The 19111-nt window shown below is 34.2% G+C and overlaps 3 protein-coding genes across 6 annotated transcripts in view; 1 reads left to right on the top strand and 2 right to left on the bottom strand.

The window, feature by feature from the left end:
- Nucleotides 1-2503: 2503 nt before the first annotated feature.
- On the bottom strand, nucleotides 2504-13815 carry LOC101506965 (carbon catabolite repressor protein 4 homolog 6). 4 transcript variants are annotated; one of them, XM_012715248.3, is made up of 17 exons: nucleotides 13657-13815; nucleotides 13144-13531; nucleotides 12305-12471; nucleotides 11776-11841; nucleotides 11015-11067; nucleotides 10110-10191; nucleotides 9939-9970; nucleotides 8690-8771; nucleotides 5768-5860; nucleotides 5647-5679; nucleotides 5481-5569; nucleotides 5091-5386; nucleotides 4506-5024; nucleotides 4219-4400; nucleotides 4001-4086; nucleotides 3272-3356; nucleotides 2504-2820 (listed from the first exon to the last, which is right to left on the bottom strand). In XM_012715248.3, the coding sequence occupies exons 1-17, from the start codon at nucleotides 13738-13740 to the stop codon at nucleotides 2737-2739; spliced, it is 2421 nt and encodes an 806-aa protein (XP_012570702.1). In that variant the 5' UTR covers nucleotides 13741-13815; the 3' UTR covers nucleotides 2504-2736. The 4 variants fall into 4 exon arrangements, 3 of the variants coding, with proteins under 3 accessions (XP_012570702.1, XP_012570700.1, XP_012570701.1); XM_012715246.3 differs by having other exon boundaries at nucleotides 4506-5386; XM_012715247.3 differs by having other exon boundaries at nucleotides 4506-5377.
- Nucleotides 13816-15197: 1382 nt separating this feature from the next.
- Nucleotides 15198-17774, top strand: LOC101506633 (uncharacterized). The gene is made up of 4 exons (XM_004498590.4): nucleotides 15198-15523; nucleotides 16247-16551; nucleotides 16785-16995; nucleotides 17094-17774. Exons 1-4 carry the CDS (start codon nucleotides 15278-15280, stop codon nucleotides 17610-17612), a joined length of 1281 nt encoding a protein of 426 aa, XP_004498647.1. The 5' UTR covers nucleotides 15198-15277; the 3' UTR covers nucleotides 17613-17774.
- Nucleotides 17775-18907: 1133 nt separating this feature from the next.
- LOC101506312 (V-type proton ATPase subunit c''2) overlaps nucleotides 18908-19111 on the bottom strand; it is a 5675-nt gene continuing 5471 nt past the window's right edge. Inside the window, exon 5 of the mRNA XM_004498589.4 lies at nucleotides 18908-19111. The gene's annotated coding sequence lies outside the window, so the exon portion shown is untranslated.

The raw sequence follows: 19111 nt of genomic DNA, 5'->3' as shown, positions 1-19111 counted from the left end.
AGTTATTATTAGCGACTTATTTATTATTCAGAGTTATTTTTAGCGACTTATTTATTATTCAGAGTTATTATCATATCCCTTCGGCTTATTGCCTTTTTTCTTAACACCACTTTTTGTTTTGATTTTATCCACTGGTGCACACATTGATGTTGTCTCCGGATATGCTATTTCACGCAACTTGCTCTTTAATGCCCTTCTTCCCGCAACATTAAGTGTTTTCCATGTTTTCTATGTTTTCCAAATTATATTCATCTCTGATGTAATGTCCAACTCTGAATCATTTGTCGACTGTTCATCCTCTTGATCACTATTCAAGGTTAATTTCCTCCAATGTATATGAACATCATCTAATGGGATTGGAACACCTTTCATCTTGTATCGTGCTAACTCACATGCACAAGGTAATCCATGAGTCTTTCTAAGTATACAACAACACACATCTTTATCGTTACCGACATAACTGACTCTCTTGTATTCTTCAACAATATCACCTAAGGCTTTCTTGGATACCACCCAAGTCAATTTCTCAAAGAATGGATTGTTGTGTATATGCTCTTTGCGACCCTTACTTATCTCAAATGAACCTTTGATCTTAATAATTTGAAACTTCAACATGTCATTCATATCATTCTATGCCTTACAAAAATCTCATTTACTGTGTTCCAAAAATCTCTTCAATGACCAATGAGCAGACTCAACCCTAATATTTAAACAAAAAATACAAAATGTGAAGTTTTAATCATATATCATGCATAAAATAAAATACAAAATGTGAAATATTAATGACATACCTATTAGTCGTAGTATTTCCTAGATGCAATACTCGATTGGTCCATGCTTCAACAAATTTTTCCTTATGAGGATTCAACCATGTGTTTCTGACGTAGTCAAAGAAAATAATATTATCGACACATGCTTGCTCAAATATATGCAAAAGTTCCTCGTACTCCTTCTCTTCAGAACAATAAACAATTTTCCTCCACAACTCAAGAATGAGTTCTTGCATGTCTTTCTTTAATATATACTGTTTGCATTTGGCTCCAACATTTTTGTTAATATGAAGTTGGCAAAGTAAATTTGTTGAAGATGGAAATACAACTTTAATTGCATTCATTAAAGCAAGTTCTCTGTCAGTCACAATCACCTGAGAAAATGACGTGTTTGAAAAAAACAACTCTTTTAACTTCTCCAATGCCCACCAAAAGTTGTCTTGGCGGTCAGAATCCATATAAGCAAATGCAACATTAAATGTCAACCTAGTTGAAGTTACACCAACAATTTGAAACAACGGTAACCTATACTTGTTGGTTTTGTAGATGCTATCCATGATCAATACAAGAGGGAACATGTTCAACAAAGTTATGGAATCTGTGTGCGTCCAAAACATATCCCTCACAACGTTGGAGTCCTCATGAGTCCTACTCCAACAAGTATATTTCTCAGCTTCAAGTAACTTCAACAAATATTGCATATCAGTTCTAGGTCCCATCAAATTTTTCTTGTATGTACTTCGTCGCTTGTAAATTTGATAGATACTAGTCACATTTTCTGTATCTCGATCTCTCAAATATGACAAGATGTGTCTCGGTGCAACGTGATATTTTGTCAACTCGTCAACATGTTTCTTATCTTCTTCTGTTAAACGTCCCATAAATGCATTATTCTCAAAAGTAGCTACTAACTCATGGTTGTGAAGTCCACAGATTAAACTAATAATCCATCCTTCATCATTTTTCAGTGGTCTCGATCTAAGTTTAAACGGACATCCACACCTTTTAGTTAAAGTACATGTGTCACTTTTATTTGACTTATATTGTCCACCTCTATCACAACCAAGAATTAATTTTGACTTTCTTCCTCTCTTTCCAGTCTCTACGTCTGATCGAGTAATGATAACTGCTACTCGATTTTGTCGACCTATCTCTCTTGCCCATGATATGACAGCTTCTCGTGACTCAAAAATTTGATCAGTTGTAAATGCTTCAGTTAAATCTATAAATCCTGGTTGTGTGTTTTCCATCCCAATTTCAACAAAAAATAAAATAAAATAACAAACAAATTAAAAAAATATTCAAAAAAATATATATAACTACCGGATATTTGAAATTTCCGAATTAACTTCCGAAAATTTCAAAAAACGAAATGTCCGGTGAACAAAAACTAACTACCGGATTTTTCAAAATTTTTGAAATTTCATGTAGCTTCCGGAAATTTGAAATTTCCGGTATTGAAAATACAACTACCGGAAATTTCATTGACCAAATTTCCGGTAATAAATATAACTACCGGAAATTTAGTTGCAAAAAATTACTTACCGGAAATTTCAACGAGATGTCAGATTTTGGAGTAATTTTTTTTTTACCGCTCACGTGAATGAATTTATTAAGGATAAAACTAGGTTTTTAACAAATTGGAGGTACAAGTTTAAATGGGGAGTACAAAAGCTAACTTTCAAGAAAGCGTTAAAGGCAAGGATCACACTAATCCATTTTAAACTGTTGACTAACAGGCCAAAAGAATCATATAGACTCGCATTTCACAGGCTCAACATAATGTACACGATCAATTTGAAAAATAATATTTATTTATTTACAAATAAATACGTCTCAGTTTCTGGAGAACCTTATTCTCCCCCATAACATAAAATCTGAAGGGGGCAAATTAGGCCAAGACCTGACACCACATTTGAAGATCTTACAACAGCAAATGCCCACAATTTTTTTATCTAATAAAATGTTATACAACATCCTTGCTGATGGCAGTATCATCTTCCAAGAAAGCCAACTCAGAAACCAAGGCAATATGATCGCTACCCCATTTCTGTACAGTTATGAAATGGAAAAATAAATAAATAAATAAATAATACAATACACGCTTCAAGTAATAGTACAAAGGAGCATAAAGAAAGAGAAGTGCATTTCAATTATGAGGACTTGTGATCTTACATTGAAAAAATTGATGTTAAAAGAATTGACTGTGAAAAGAAATTGAGATAAAAATATTGATTTGTGCTTGGTAATAATAGGTTTCATTTTTGATGGTAAAGTAGAACCACTTTTGATGATGTAAACAAAATGTTTGGTCTCATAATCAATTTACTCGAGGAAAAGTAAGAAATAGTTTCTTCCAAATAAATCAACAAGAGCCTCTCTTACCCGTATGTGGGTAAAACATCATCATTATTGTAACTAGTGAGAGACTCCATAAAAAGCCTCTGTATAAATGTACACATCTGCTAACTTTCCCACATAAACTACAAACTTATTCTTACCTTTGTTGGGTATCCTCGTGCACTTTCCATGACATGTTTAGGTATCGGAGCAAGAACTCTGGTTGTTTGCAGACCTTCAGATCGCCTATATGACATATCAAGGGAAAAATAAGTATTTATGCCGACTTCTTTTGTTCAGAAATAAGCATACATAGTGCACAGTAGTTTCTTTTGAATGCTGATTAGTACTCAAATATATCTATCAGGAATGTTAATGGAAAAAATATTATGCAACTACAATAACCTATGTTGCATGGATATGCATGTGGTAGGGGTGTCTGGGTACAAGTGGGTACGAGATAAGAATTTTATAAAAACCTAATCTACCAGTACATTAAAATATACAAGGAACAAAAATTATACAAGCATCTTTCATAATTTACTGCATCATAAATCAAAATAGAATTAGGATATAAAAATATACAAAATCAATAAAATTAGGATAGAAAGATGATATTTACATAATTGTAGTTGAGAAAATGTTATTTATGCCCTAAAATATAGGGAAAAAAGTACAGTATAATAGGAAATGTACCCAACGAGTACCGAGTAGGGGTACAGACCGTGTATGGGTATGACATGATTTTGGAGTACCCATACTTCAAAGCAATAACTTATGCAGGGACACCTTTTGATGGTATACTTATTACAATGTTACAATTCAAAGTAAAATAAGCAGCACAGGAGAGCAAAACAGTTTCAGAAAAACTTTAGAAGCTTAGTACCTACCAAATATAGTCCACAGTGCCCAAGAAGCACTTGTTGTAACTGGTTACCAAGGGTTCACCATAGAGGTCTCTAGTCCCTGAACTGTCCTGCACAAATGCAAAGAATGCCAAGTACAGCAGCTTTTAAACACGTGTATGATGAGCCAGCTTGTCTTATAAAAGTGAGTTATAAAAAGGAAAGGAAAAAGAAAGCTATGCAAGCAATTCTTTTAGATCTACCATAGCTTCAGTGTATGTGCTCCTAAGTGGTAAAGGGTGTTCTAAGAACGTGCACTCTGCATTTCCTGTTCCAGTTTCTATGTCAGCAGAGGTCCACAATGATGGATTATAAGTAGTTTTCTCGGCACCAATATAATTGGAAATCAGACTTGGAGATAAGTCGTCCTTCACTTCATTGCTTTCTGCAGACAGCATCAAGTCGTTAGAAGCAAAATCTAATAACCAGACCTGATATGACTTTTCAGATATGATTTCACAGATGGGTCAAGTTCAAGATCAATCAATACCTTCTTCGGCATTATGTAAGGCATTTATGAAATCAATGGCATCTTCGCCAATATTCCCACTGCTTACATCGACTTTATCTATCTCATCAAAGGAAAATTTATCTAGTTTTTCATTTAATGGAAAGTCAATGTTGGTAGAATCATGTGACCCGTCAACTAGATATGCAGTTGTTGAGCAATTTATTTGGTCATTAGCAATGACCTCATAAGATGAGCTTTCTCTATATTCTGGATGAGGGACTTCAAAAGCATCAGAAACTGAAGTCTTACTGGATGTTTTAGTTGAAGATACTTCTACCTTAAGAAGATCTGTTGACTCAAGATCCATCTTCACCTTTGAAGCTTGATCACCTTCTTGAAGAGAGGTTGAGGAACAGTCAAACTCTATATGCTTATTCACTTTATGATCATGCAAGTTGCATTTTACACTTAATGGTTCTTGATTTGAAGTTGAGATAACATCTGATGTATGTTCCGTGCTTCCCGTCCCAGTTGGGTCATTGTGAACCGTTTCAAGATCTGAAGATGTCATAGGTGTGATGTCATGAATTTCATCATCATTTATATGATCAATTGGGAGCCTACCTTTATTATTAGAAGGATTTGGCACTTCTTTCATGCCATCAACTTCACCGAAAATCTTATTATGGCCAACAGCCTCCTGAGTATCTTTTCCTGCACAATCATCACTTAGCCTGCTACACTGCACATTTGTCTTATCAGGCATATCCAAAACAGGGTGAGTATTTTGATTCTCTGAACTGTTATTCTCAGTGTCCGGATTCTGCATGTCTGGCACAGAACTATTTTGTTCAATAGTAACTTCCTTGTCACCTTCAGCAGATGTGGCCTGAACTGAACCATTAGAATATCTGTTTTCGCTGCATAAATTTGGAAGGTTTAGCAGGTATTTATTGTAAAAGCATGAACTTCAACAAATTTCATCACATAAACGAATCAAATGCAGAAGTCTACCTAGATTTAGAACCATGGATCCATGGGGAGCGAAGTACAGCAGAAGCTTGCCCTGATACTTTATTCCTATCTATTCCAGACAGATCTAACTGTGAATAAAAAAATATCATTCCTGCAGCTAATTATGATCATCAAAGTCAAAAAAGTAAAAGACTAAAGGCTATACCTTTTGTTCTGCAATAAAGTTGTACAATGGACTCTGCAACAAGAAAAAGAATGTAAATTCATAAAGACTGACAACAAACTTTACAAAATGATACTGAAAAGGCATAATAATAGAAAATAACCTTAGGGGTACAATTAAAATCCCCACAGATAATAACAGGGGCATGATTCCAGAGTTGAGAAACAGCTTGAGCCTTATCCAATAGGACTCTGACCTGCTTGAAGTAAATATGAAGCAAAAAGCAATTACAAGAAAATTTGAAATCACACGACAGAGTCAGCTATGAAAATCTAATATTACCAGTTCAAATATGGAAAGAGTTGGAATCAGATGAGATGTTGTCAATGTTCACAGAAGGCTTTTTTTTACTCAATGTTCACAGAAGGCTAACAGATAGAAGACATGGATTTTCATGATTCAGTTAAATTGCACACACTAAGGGTCCTTAGCTCCTGTACCGAATTGGAAATTCTTGAGGGAAGAGTTGATACAGACATTTAAATCAATGGGTTAAATACGAGTAGGCAGTGAGTAGTACACCTAAACATAAGACCATCACATGTAACCAATGAGTCCTTAATTTATCTTGTTTTTGTGCCACTTTTCGTGTGGAATTCATCACTTCATCTAGACTTCAAATCTTGTTTTACCATATTTTCTTACTAGTTGTTATGTGTAATGTCTCTCTTTTGCATTGTTGGATTTAACATAGATTTGAACCTAATTGTTGAACATTTGACTTGTTCTGATTGTATTTGATAGTAGGTTTGGAAAGCTATCTAAGAAGAGGCACAAGTGAGCATTAAAATGGATGAATTCATGCTGTTTCAGAGAGCCAGACGTCCTGGCGCTGGGTGTCTTCTGAAGGAAACTTTCAAAACTAGCACCTAGCGCTCCACCAGCTAACTCTAGGCGCTCACATTTTGTCTTGTGCAGCGCTAGACACCCTCAGTTTTACCAGCACTAGGCCTCCTGTGTGAGGTCCAGGCAGCCACATACTGGGCCTGTTACCATATATGTTTTTTTTTAATAAATTTTGGGGTATCTTTTTATCCGATTTTCACCTAGATACTCATGTCCTAAGCAAAGAACATACGTGGGAGGTTCAATTTGAACATGACAAAAGCCGTTTCATCGCAAATCGTTCACGGATAATTCTTGTGATTACTTTTTACCCTTTCATTTAATTACTATGTCTAGTTAAACACCCTTTTTGAAGGACGAGTGAATGTTGACGAGAATCTTATGCATTTGATTTGAGTCGCATCTCTTTGAATTAATCTTCATGAGTTTGTGTTCTTCTCTTTGCTTAATGCTTTTTATGACTTGATCACTCTTAGAATGATTTACGATTCATTAGTTGAATGGAAGTTAATCCTTGAATCCTTGAGTTTAGGGATGGAAATAGACTAGGCCGTCTGTGAGGAGCCTATGGCTTGGCCTACTTATGACCTGGTCTGACCTATTTAATAAAAAGGCTAGGCTCAGACTATTTTTAAAGACTATTTATTTAAATAGGTCAGGTTCAGGCTTATAAAAAAGTCTATTAAGCCTGACAGGCTGACCTATATATATTTTGTTATTTATTGATGTTATTTTGTATTATTATATTAATAATATTATTTCTTATTTTAAATTCTATCAATTAGGCAATCACTCAGTAGTCATTCCATATTCGGTAGCGATTCCATAGTTGGTAGTCGTTCCATATTCGGTAGCCGTTCAATTAGTGTATCACTCAGTAGTCGTTTCATATTTGTTTGAGAGGTAATAATCGGTGTGTTCTATTCTTTGAAACCAAAAATTATTTTTTAGGGTTTAAAAGATGTTTGTTTCAGATTTTTAAAATTTATTTTGTTAGAAAAATTATTTTTTATTTAATATATATAGATATCTACATTGATATTGATATGTGGAGAGCATCATGTGGTATGAGTAGAGCATTTAAATGTTTTAATGTGAATAAGGCTTTTAAATAGGATTCCAGGCCAGGCCAGGCCGAAAAAAATGCATATGATTGGGCGTAGGCTTAAAAAATTAATCGTAGGCCAGACTCAAGGCTTTCAAAGTCTGACATGACCTGACCTATTCTCGCCCCTACTTGAATTTAAGAATCCTTGTTTCAATATCCTAGGAAGTCTTGATGCTTGGAACTAATTTAAGTTTCAACTTTTTAGTTGCATACATTTTGATGGGTCGTGCACTCTAAAATAAAGAAAAGAAGTGATGTTCACTGATTTTAGCAAACCAAGGCGCTAGGTGCTCATTCTGGCGCTAGGCGCCTATTGAAGCAATTTTATTTTGCCAAATCAGGGCGCTATGCGCCTAGCAGTGCAGCGCCAGGAGCTGAAGTTCCGTAATCCATTGTCTTAGGCTCCCATTAGTAGCGCTATGCAGTTGTGCTTGATTTTTTTTTTTTCCTTTTTATTCCTAAAATAAATTTAGAAATAAAAAAATTAAAACCAACTCAGTATGCGATACTGGGTGGTATCCTACATTAAAACATAACCTTTGTTCTCTTTTTCGCCAAAAACCACTAACCCTTCTTTGGCCATCGTCAGACACATCATCTCCATTTTTCGTTTTCTTTAGCAACTAAGTCTTTTATCATTCTTTTATTCTCATTCTTCAAAATTAATCTTTCATGGTTATAGTTTATAATTTTAGTTTGAAGTTAAATGAGAATTTGAAGCTTTGAGTCACGTTAATGGTGGAAACCCCCATTTTTAGGTTCTTCAGAAATGTATGTTTGGGAATTTTGTTTAAATGTTGATCCGTGTTGAAATCCTGCCTATGTTAACTTTGCTATTCATAGCCAGTCTCAAGCCCGGATAAAAAGAGAGGGTTGTGTTAGATAGTCGACAGCTAACGTAAAACTTCGTTGAATCTCTATAACATGGATGAACTACAAAATAGTGTTTACGCTAGGTTTTTTCCCAGAAGCAATAGCCATCAAATTAAAAGAGCATTAAAAGGCGGCACATCCAAAACAAAACAAAACAATCAAACCAGGAAAATGTTATATCAAACAGACAGTGCATACCTGGCCAAGCTTGATTTCTCCTCTATTTGGATTGTAAAGCACATGAATGTTGCAAACCACAACTTTACGAGAATCTGTCAGGCTGCAGAATGCTGCATTTATGTTATATTGAGTAAACAAAGATATCTCTTCAAAAAAATATGAATCATAATTTGAAAAATTAAAAGAAAGCCCATAAGGCTATCAACACCTCAGATTAGAAGAAAAGTTGCAAGCATAACACAGGCAAGGCTCAATTAAATTTATCCCATGACCTTGTGCACCAATCTAGATCTTTATGTCAGCACTCAGCGGCATAAAATATACCCTTGTGAGTTGTGAACCTAAACAGGGTCCTCATTCTCATAGATTTAAGGAAACAACAAGAAGCTTTTCATCCTCTGATGATGGATGGATACTCTAAATGGTTACTGTAACTAGCTGGTACAGAAACTCACTGGGTTTGTACCCCAATACTTTCTCTTTTCCCCTCAAATTATATTATCAGTTGTCTGAACACATTTGAGTTAAGCATCACAATAAGCCAACATCACTCAAATACAAACCAATCCATATAAAGACACTAAGTTTGGCTAATCCGTTGTTTGTTTTGCTTCTAAATGAAACAATTGCTATTTCACCCCTTTGTGCCCCTTTATAGAAATTTTTACTTACTTTATATACAGCAAGGAATTTTGTTGAAAACTTCAAGTTAGACCATTATGGACAAAATATTCATTTAGTTTTTTTATTTAATAAAATTATGTAATATATCGTGTTGTACCAGTGCCCCAATTTACAAAAATTTTGTCACACCCTATACAACCACTGAGCTACTTCCTTAATATGTCATAGTAAACAATTGACAAACTACATAACTATTTTGCTTCAGACTATTTCATGATCTATTGAATGTCCAAAACATACAAGTATCCGTGCTTTGCTTCAGACTATCTTATTTTACCCACCAAGGTATATCCAACTATGGCAAGGCTCTGTCAGAAATCATTCACTGAACACAATTGAACGTTTTTATATTGAACACCCTCGCACACAGGAGTACTTCAGAAATGCACAAGCCCACCCAACCTTGTGTTGAAGTTCAATTTTATATAGAGGGATGTGGATAACAAAGATCAAACTCCATCTGATACTATGTCATTAACCAACTATTTGAAAGGCTTATGCTGTTTAGTGAAAGCATATGATACCAATGTGTTTTGTATCTAATAGAAATATATAATTCAATTAGCTAATACGGAGTAATTACCTGGGTGGGAGAGATCCATTTCGATTAATGAACTGTCCAATGGAGTCACATATAGGAAAGAAATACAAGCACATCAATAAAGGGGTGAAAAGTAGGATAATTGAAGATTTACCGTTTACCTCAACTGAAATTGAACAAGGCAAAAAAACCAGTATAAAAGTTTGTATGTACCTCTAATACACATATTTGAGCGACATTGTCTCTCAGTCCCAACTTGTTGAACTCAATGCATTCTTCATATAACAAATTGAACCTATGATAAAGTTGGATAAGTAATATTACTATTTTATTAAATAAATAAATAAAAGAAAAAAGGTATCCTCGTAGACTAGTGTCCTATCAAATACAAACATACATAAAAATAATGTATACAATGCAAAAATGAGCACAGAATGAGACAGATGTGGAGTACAAACAAGATCAAGAGAAAAACAAATGTAAAAGAAAACAGCCATAAACAACACCAAAATTAACCTAGGGTTTTTATAGGAACTGGTTCAGATTCAGATTATTATCAATAGAAACAACACACAAATTCCTTTAAAATGATTAACTCACCTCAACCCCCTATTCCTATTTATTGGCAACATGCCTTATTTCCCTAATTAACTAAAGTTTACCTATCAGTTTACTAGAGAGTACTGATAACAATTTGATAAGAGTATGTTACTGAATGATCCCCAAGGCATAACTTAAGTGGTTGAGTTGGGACACCCAAAAGAGTTTGAGGAGGTTCAAGTTCAAACCCTAACAACTAATTTAAAATATAATATATTACCGAATGAAATTGCTGCTTCGACATAACAACTTGACAGGTGCGCCTATATTATTACACCAGTGTAGACTAGTGCCCTATCATATTATTATAATAACATTCTAACTCTAAGTGATAAAAATAATGTATAAGCCTATAAGGCTATAAGCTAAATAAGGGAAGAAAAGCATGTGCATAATTTTTTTTCCAAAAAATCCACAAACGGTATGTGCATGAATTCCGTGAATGTTGAATCACTAGTAAAGAAAATAAATCCCAGTTTGATAAGCAGCGTCCAGAGAAAGGTATAGTTTTAGAGAACCTTGATGTTCGCCAAAAGATTGCACAGCCATCAACTGGATTTCCCGTACGCATCTATAAGTACAGAAGTGCTGTGAGACTTCATATTGCAACAGAAATACTCATTTTTCTTTGCAAAATAATTGATATAACAAATCAAAAAGAGGATAATTATATCAAAAGAAGAAAACAAAAACAGCTGAAAGTGATGATGCAAAGACAGGTCACTTCACATGACACGACAAGTTACAACTTGTAGAATATAGCGGGAAATGGAAATGTTGCCAATCTACCATTATATGATACACACATTTATACAAACATGCTCCGCAAGTAAAAGTTAAGTTCCCTGTTTGAATAGCTAATGACAGCAATTCTACTACCAAAGATGACAGAGACTTATAAGCCCAGATGAAAGGGACATCCATTTATATTTCAAATTATTAAAGGTAAATAAATATTTTGTAACAATGATGGTCTAATCATCAGAATAACAAAAACAGCCAAACCTTTTCCTGCAAAGTGATGTTGGCTACAAGGATTAATCAACAGTATAAAGACAGGCATGTATTAGGTCCAAAAGTATACCATTGATAGTTTGATCATCATATAAGCATAAAAATGATGATATCTTAAAAAAGTTCAAAGTAGAAACAAAGCCTGAAAAAAAAAACCCCTATGCTTACAAAAAATGGCACGGGCAGCATTGAACCAAAAAATTTACAATAGGATTTAGGAATGCTTATGTCAGTAGCAGTCAAACACATAGCTCTTCTAACCAACCTTCCAGGTGCCTCTGTATCCCTTAAACTTCAAATCCTCAGCCAACTCCTGAAATCTATCAACCTCCTGGAAGTAATAAAATAAGATCAAAAGGGAATTTTCTTTAGATTCTAGTTAATCAGAAGTGTAGTATCCATGCATATAACACAATTAAGAAATAATGATGATATGATCAGCAAAGAACGTATGAAAAAAATTCCAGAAATCTTGCTGAGATGTTAACGCAACTCAAAAATCTTGTTTGAAAATTTAATGTAAAGTATTTTTTGGAAAATGAGGTAGATGTAAAATACTAAAATTCCAAGTCTGACACCAACAATTATAAGTGATGAACCTACTTGCAAATTGCAATATATCATTCTCTTCTGTTTTACTGCTCAGTACAACATCTGTGACGCATGCATGTCATTATTATTAAACAAGCCAAGCCAGAATTTACAACAGCGTTAGTGTATGATCACAAACATGTTAAATAGCATACTTGGGCAAGAAGTTAGCATTGTGGCATAATATGTAACAGATTGATAACCTGAAAACACATGATATCAGCAGACCACAAGCCTAGCTCAAAAATAATTTTCCTCTTTCTCCACTGCCAGTCCAACATGTATGGAGGTATGTGATAATAAAGTTTTTTCCAGTGGTCCTTAGCAAGGTAGTCAGCCAATATATTATAGGACAGGATTTTAAACCTTTCTGTTGAACATAGAAAAGAAAATCACAAGCTAAATTAGTCCGATATGATGATGTATTGATGTAAAACTCCAAAACAATTCATCATGAGCACCAAAAAATGGGAGGGGGGAAGAGTGATAAACAATCAACCTCAAACCTATCCTCCTCTTACTCGCCAAATCGTCAGAGCTTTACAATATTTTCACTTATGTAGTAGATTCAGCTCCTAGACTCCTACTATGGACATACTTCTGGTCAAACACTGAAATGTTCAACCTAGTGTTGTCAATTGTAGCCTTTGTAGCACTGACACTTCTGATCGAGGGAGGGAGTGTCTCTCAGACACCAAAACAACATTGACACATTAATGACATTCAACTAATTCATTTTCTCAAATGATTACCACTGACAGTTCCATGTCAGGTGTTCATGTCGGTATATGCGCTTCATAGATTGCACATGGCAAACATTAGCTGTTTGTTTGATTTCTGCTAAGCTGCAATGCTATAGTGCTGCTGTAGCTTCTATTTGACTACAGTTTATTCAAATCCATCTATGCTATAGCCCTCTAGCGCCGTAGCGGCAATTTTTGACAACACTAGATAACCTCGCTTTCTTCTTACGACATTATCCTAAACCCTAAGTTTTGATCCTAAGTCATAATGAAATCGCATGGTGCAAGAGTGAAGTTACCACAATGACGAGGTGGCGGCGTCAACGCATTCTCCCACTCTCGATGGTCGGGAGGGCACGGGCGAAAATTCTGCTGCGGACGAAATGCAGGCCGGTGATCATAAGGTGTAAACGGCCGAAAATGAAGCGGTGGAGGAGGATGATGATGAAGTCTTGGATTGTAAGATGGATTCTGGTAGTATGGCGGTGGATGAGGATGATGATGAAGCCTTGGATTGCAAGCTTGATTCTGATGGTACTGTGTTTGATTCGCAAAGTTTCCTCTCTCATCTCCTCGGAGTGCTGAATTGGCATCGCTGACCGGCCGTAAGTGCTCGTCGCCGGTAACGAACTTGTCTCTCCCTCCGGAATACGAGCGGCTGGAGAATCCTCTCTGATATCCTCGGTGCTGCAAAATTAGGAAGAAAAAAATAATGTAATAAGAGTGTTAAACTATCATAGCGAATTTATGAATTGCTTCTATGAATGAGCACGTGTGTGTTTGTGTAGGAGAAGGAGAGAGAGAGAGAGTACATAAGGGCGTGAAGACATTGTGACGGTGCAGAAGGCGGCGTCGTTGGCGGCGAAGAGATGGATAGTCGGAGTAGTGCGTCGCATTGTGTGTGTGAGAACCAGTGAGAGTAGAAAGAGAGCGCGTGAGAATGTGAGCTAGCGCGTGAATACACGCTCTCTGAGGTGACGCGTGAGCTCATTCATGAATCTGTGTTGGGCTGAGGCCCTCAGCCCAAGACGAGATTGCTATTTGCATCTCCATTTTTTCTTGTAAGTATCTTTTTTTTATACATAAATAAATAAAAATTTAACTTGAGTTTTGAGTCTCTATTTTAGCTGAATTGCAAAAGTAGTATTCTAATTTATTTTTCTTCAGTTTTGGTCTCCAAACAGAATTTTAATTTAAAATATGAAGTTTCATTTTTTTACGTTTATTTAAGTCGCATCATGCCTCAATATCTTATTGTGCAACAATTGTACCTGAAATCAATGATCATAAATAGTGTGGTGCGACTTTAAAAATGTCACTTCATCAAGTTTTGGACTAAAATTATATTTGGAGACCAAAACTGGAGAGAAATAAAATGAAGGACTATTTTCGTAATTCAACTAAAATAGAAGATCAAAACTGCAATTAAAATATAAATAAATAAATAAGTTGGATTTTTGGAGTTCATCGTGATCACCACATCACGCACAGTTCTCTTCACTTTTATTTGGTAAACTTAGCTATCTCAGCACAATTGCATATAAACTAGTCTAATTTAAATATATGGGACAACTGCATACACATACACAGGCGAAGTTAGCCTAATTTTTTTTGAGAGGCCTAAGTATATAACAAAATATGAAAGACATTTTTAAAATTAACATATTAAATTTAATCATTGATACCAAAAAAATCATAATGAATATATAAATTAAAACTACAAAAAGTAAAAACTGAGATAGTTATTTAAAAAATAGCGTTAGACAATATTTTAAAGAGTCAAATTTATTTATTATATTGAATCTATAATAACTAACAATATATTTTGCAATGTAAACTATTAAATCATTTGTAAGAATTTCAACATTAATTTTATTTATAAATTATGTCTTGACATTTTTTTATTATTAAACATATTTTTATTTGAAGTAACTAAGAGATTGAAAATATCAAAATAATACGAGTAGATATGTAAATAAAATGATTTTTTTTTTTTACTTTTGTAATTCTCTTAATTATGTACTAATAAATTTATTTAGAGTAGCTAAATATATAAAATTGAGGTAACTAAACATAAAACTATAATTGCTTGTTCTAGAAAATAATATTTCTTGGGTAGCCAAAGCTGCCCCATAGCCTTAAGAAACTTTAATCTAATCTAAATTTATTGAAGTCGGACACTTCAACAGATTTGAAGTAATGGTTGGAGGTAAAAGGATCATGGTTCAAATCATGATGAATGAGACAAATACTAATTAACTAAGCTACTAATATGTTTAAAAATGTTCTGATAGTAATTATTTTAAAGTAACATATATAAGTGGTTGTAACGTGATGATAGCGTAAAATTTATCACCATATGTGAATCCAAACTTTTTATTATATATATATGTATATGTGTGATAATTAGGTGGTTGAAGAGAAAAAGAGAAAATGGTTGGGGAAGGAAGAAAAGCAAGAGCAGTGATTGTAGGGGGTAGTATAGCAGGGATATCAAGTGCACATGCTCTAATCTTAGCTGGTTGGGAAGTACTTGTGCTTGAAAAAGCCACTTCTCCAACTGGAAGTCCTACTGGTGCAGGTCTTGGACTTAACCCTCTCTCTCTACAAATCATTCTAAATTGGATTTCACATCCACAATTCTTACACAACAACACTCTGCCACTAACTATTGATCAGGTCAATAATCAATATCCACCCTCTCTTCATTTTTGTTATTTTATTTTCTTTAATGCTATCAATTTGTCTCTAGTGAAGGGTGAATTATTAAATAGATAAATAGATAATTTAGATAGAGCATGCAATTAGTGATAATTTAGTTTTAAATACATAATTTAGATATTTAAGTTAGAAGTAGAATTTATGTTAATTGAACTTTTATTTTAATTGTTGTTAGTTGGTCTTTTAGCCTTTAGGCTCATTTTATTTTACTACCCACTATTAGTCCTATATAAGCAGTCTCATTGAGACATTTCAGATTACCAATTGAATGAAAAAATTATGTTTTTAATTTTATTAGTTAGTTTTCTAAATTTCTTTTTCTCTTTCTAGTTTAGAAACCCTAGCTTTTGTAATCTTGAAACATCCTATCAAACTGCATGACGCAATTACTGATCTCGACGATATAATCTAAATCAATGGTCGGGATTGTTTAAAACTGATTTACTAAATGTGTAATTTGAGCCGTCTGATTTCAAATCAATGGTCGAGATTGATTACCGGTTGAAATTGTGTGGTATTATTACTGCGGCTTGTTAAGCAAACAATTAAAAAGAATCCTTCTGTGTTTTGATATTGATTATATAGTTGAAATATGAACCCTTTGAGAAATTGTAGTCTTTCTCATGTAAAAAAGAAAGAATTAAAGTGTTGTTTGTGTGATTTTTTTTTAATCTTGAACAGAACCAAGTAACTGATAGTGAGAAGAAGGTTAATTGGACATTGATAAGAGATGAGAGTTTCAACTTCAGAGCAACACATTGGGCTGATCTTCATGGTCTTCTCTATAATGCACTTCCACCACAAGTATTTTTATGGGGTCATCTTTTCCTCTCTGTCCATGTTGTAAATGAAAACGGTTCTGTCATAGTAAAGGCTAAAGATCTTAAAACTGGAGAGATCATTGAGATTAGAGGGGATTTGCTTGTTGCAGCAGATGGTTGTCTCTCTTCGATCCGCCAGAAATATCTCCCCGATTTTAAACTAAGGTTTGTATCCTATGAAACACTAATACTATCACTAACTCGTTGACACCAGTAATTGAATGTAACAACTTGTGTTTGTGTTGGACATCAATACGTGTCAGACACTAAATGACGGACACACCTTCAATCTAATTTGTTGATGCCTACATAAATTGTAACTTATAATGGAGCTGAACTTAACTCTCTCTTTTCATTTTTGTGGAGAATGTTCTCTAAGGCTCAAGTATCTTTTGCAGATATTCAGGCTATTGTGCTTGGAGAGGAGTTCTTGACTATTCAAAAATTGAGAATTCAGAAACCATCATAAATATCAAAAAGGCATATCCTGAGTTAGGGAAATGCTTGTACTTTGATTTGGCCTCAGGTACACACAGTGGACTATATGAGCTTATGAACAAAAGGCTCAATTGGTTTTGGTTTGTGAACCAGCCAGAGCCTGAAGTGAAGGTAAGATCAGCAGTTCTAAATGGTGTATTTTTATTCAGTGTTACGATTTTGATGTTCAAATAACACCACTCTTGATATTTGGGTCCAAAAAATTTCAGGGAACCTCAGTGACAATGAAAGTAACTACTGACATGATCGAGAAGATGCACCAAGAAGCCGAAAAGGTTTGGATTTCTGAGTTAGCAATGGTAATGAAAGAAACAAAGGAGCCTTTCTTAAATTTCATATATGATAGTGATCCCTTGGAGAAGATATTTTGGGACAATGTGGTATTGGTAGGGGATGCAGCTCACCCTACTACACCTCACTGTGCTAGAAGCACAAACATGTCAATATTAGATGCAGCAGTGTTAGGAAAATGCTTAGAGAAGTGGGGAGCAGAAAAGATTGAATCAGCTTTAGAAGAGTATCAGTTCATTAGACTACCAATTACCTCAAAGCAAGTTCTTCATGCAAGGCGTCTCGGTCGCATGAAACAAGGTCTGGTGATTCCTGATAGAGATCCTTTTGACCCTAAGTCAGCAAGGCAAGAGGATTGCCAAGAGCTTCTACAAAGGAACGTGCCTTTTTTCAATGACGCTCCTTTGTCATTTGCTTCTAGTACATCCTCCATTTGATACCTGTTTATAGTATAGTTTTGTTGCTGAACAATTGCTTCACCATCAATTGTTTGAAGTATACATATGAACTATCTAGTCTAGTAATTGAATAAAAACACACCTCTAACGAAGTGGATAAAGCCTCAGATTTCTAATGAAGTGGTGTGAATTCTAATCCAACTGGTTGCATATTGTTATTTGTTAGACTTTTCAATGCTATGCTTTAATATCTGCCTTAACTATTTGATGCCTCCTTTGGGGCTGAAATTTTATTTTGGCCAGTAAGATTTTCTTTTACCAAAATGCCGTTTAATTTGAAAATGGAAATTTACCACTTCAAGAAATAAATAAACCACTATAAGAATAGTGGAAAAATAGTCACTTACAAAATTGATTGATTGCCCAAAAATAGCTAAACAAAATTCATTCCCAAAATTTGATTAAACATACACATATTATGATTATGACGCTGGTGAATATCAGATATTAAGATTAAAAACTCAGCTTAAAGTTCTAAATGTAGTTTTCTTTATGGAAAAAAATAATTTAAGGCGGGTTTTACTCCAAAGTAGACTATAATACTTTAAAATCATCTAAAACTCACAACAATATATGATACTCCTCAAAAGTAGTAATTTGTTCCCCTCATATTTACGGCGAATTCGACAACTCTTACTTGGGTTAATTCCACCAAAACAAGAAGAAGAAAAACAAATGAGTTAAATTTTGAGACATGCATATTTTTTCTCTTTTTTTTGTTGAATTCACACTAATCAAATTAATCTTAATTATAAAGACAAAAAAGACCGTAAATTCTACTTTCAAAAAACATGACTATTAAAGTTTTAAATATTTTTTAAATATTAATCTATGATAAACCATCTACAAAAGCAATCCACCATAAAAAATTTCATAATTTTAATAATACCATTTTGAAAACCATCTGTAGACTTCTTTTTATTTTTGATAGAAACGTCGGTGAAAATTAAAATGATAAAACCTCGGCACAAATTGCATGGTAAATAGTGTAATGAGTACTTGTGGAGGGGAGAGGAATTTAAACAAAGTCTACTAAAAAGAAGACAGTAATAATAGTGCCAACTGCCAAGTATCATGTTCGAATTAATCATAAATGGATTGAAGAATCAAATCTGAACTTCGATCATGATATTCTTACTCAAAAGAAATGAACTTCGATCATGATATTCTTACTCAAAAGAAATGAACTTCATTAGTACATCTCTGAAGTCTTGACTTTTATTGCCGAGCCCAAATAAATTCACATTTTTTATTTATAAATGAATAAACACAACTAAATCCAATCACCAAACTGATCATATATCTGATGATACAGAGGCCCTTCTATAACAACTCATTGGTAAATAATACAGCCTACAGTTGTAATAGACGCAAGCTATCATGCTGGTTTTTACATTCCTGCCAAAAGGGACAAGCAGAGAAGAATGTTTAATCGCTAACAGTTTACAAAACATAGTGCTTTCGACCTTAATTGCATT

The sequence above is a fragment of the Cicer arietinum genome, chromosome 4 (assembly GCF_000331145.2).
Source record: "Cicer arietinum cultivar CDC Frontier isolate Library 1 chromosome 4, Cicar.CDCFrontier_v2.0, whole genome shotgun sequence".
In the NCBI taxonomy this organism is placed as follows: Eukaryota; Viridiplantae; Streptophyta; class Magnoliopsida; order Fabales; family Fabaceae; genus Cicer; species Cicer arietinum.
The sequence above is the reverse complement of the archived record's forward strand: the minus strand, read 5'-3'. Positions and strand labels throughout refer to the sequence as shown.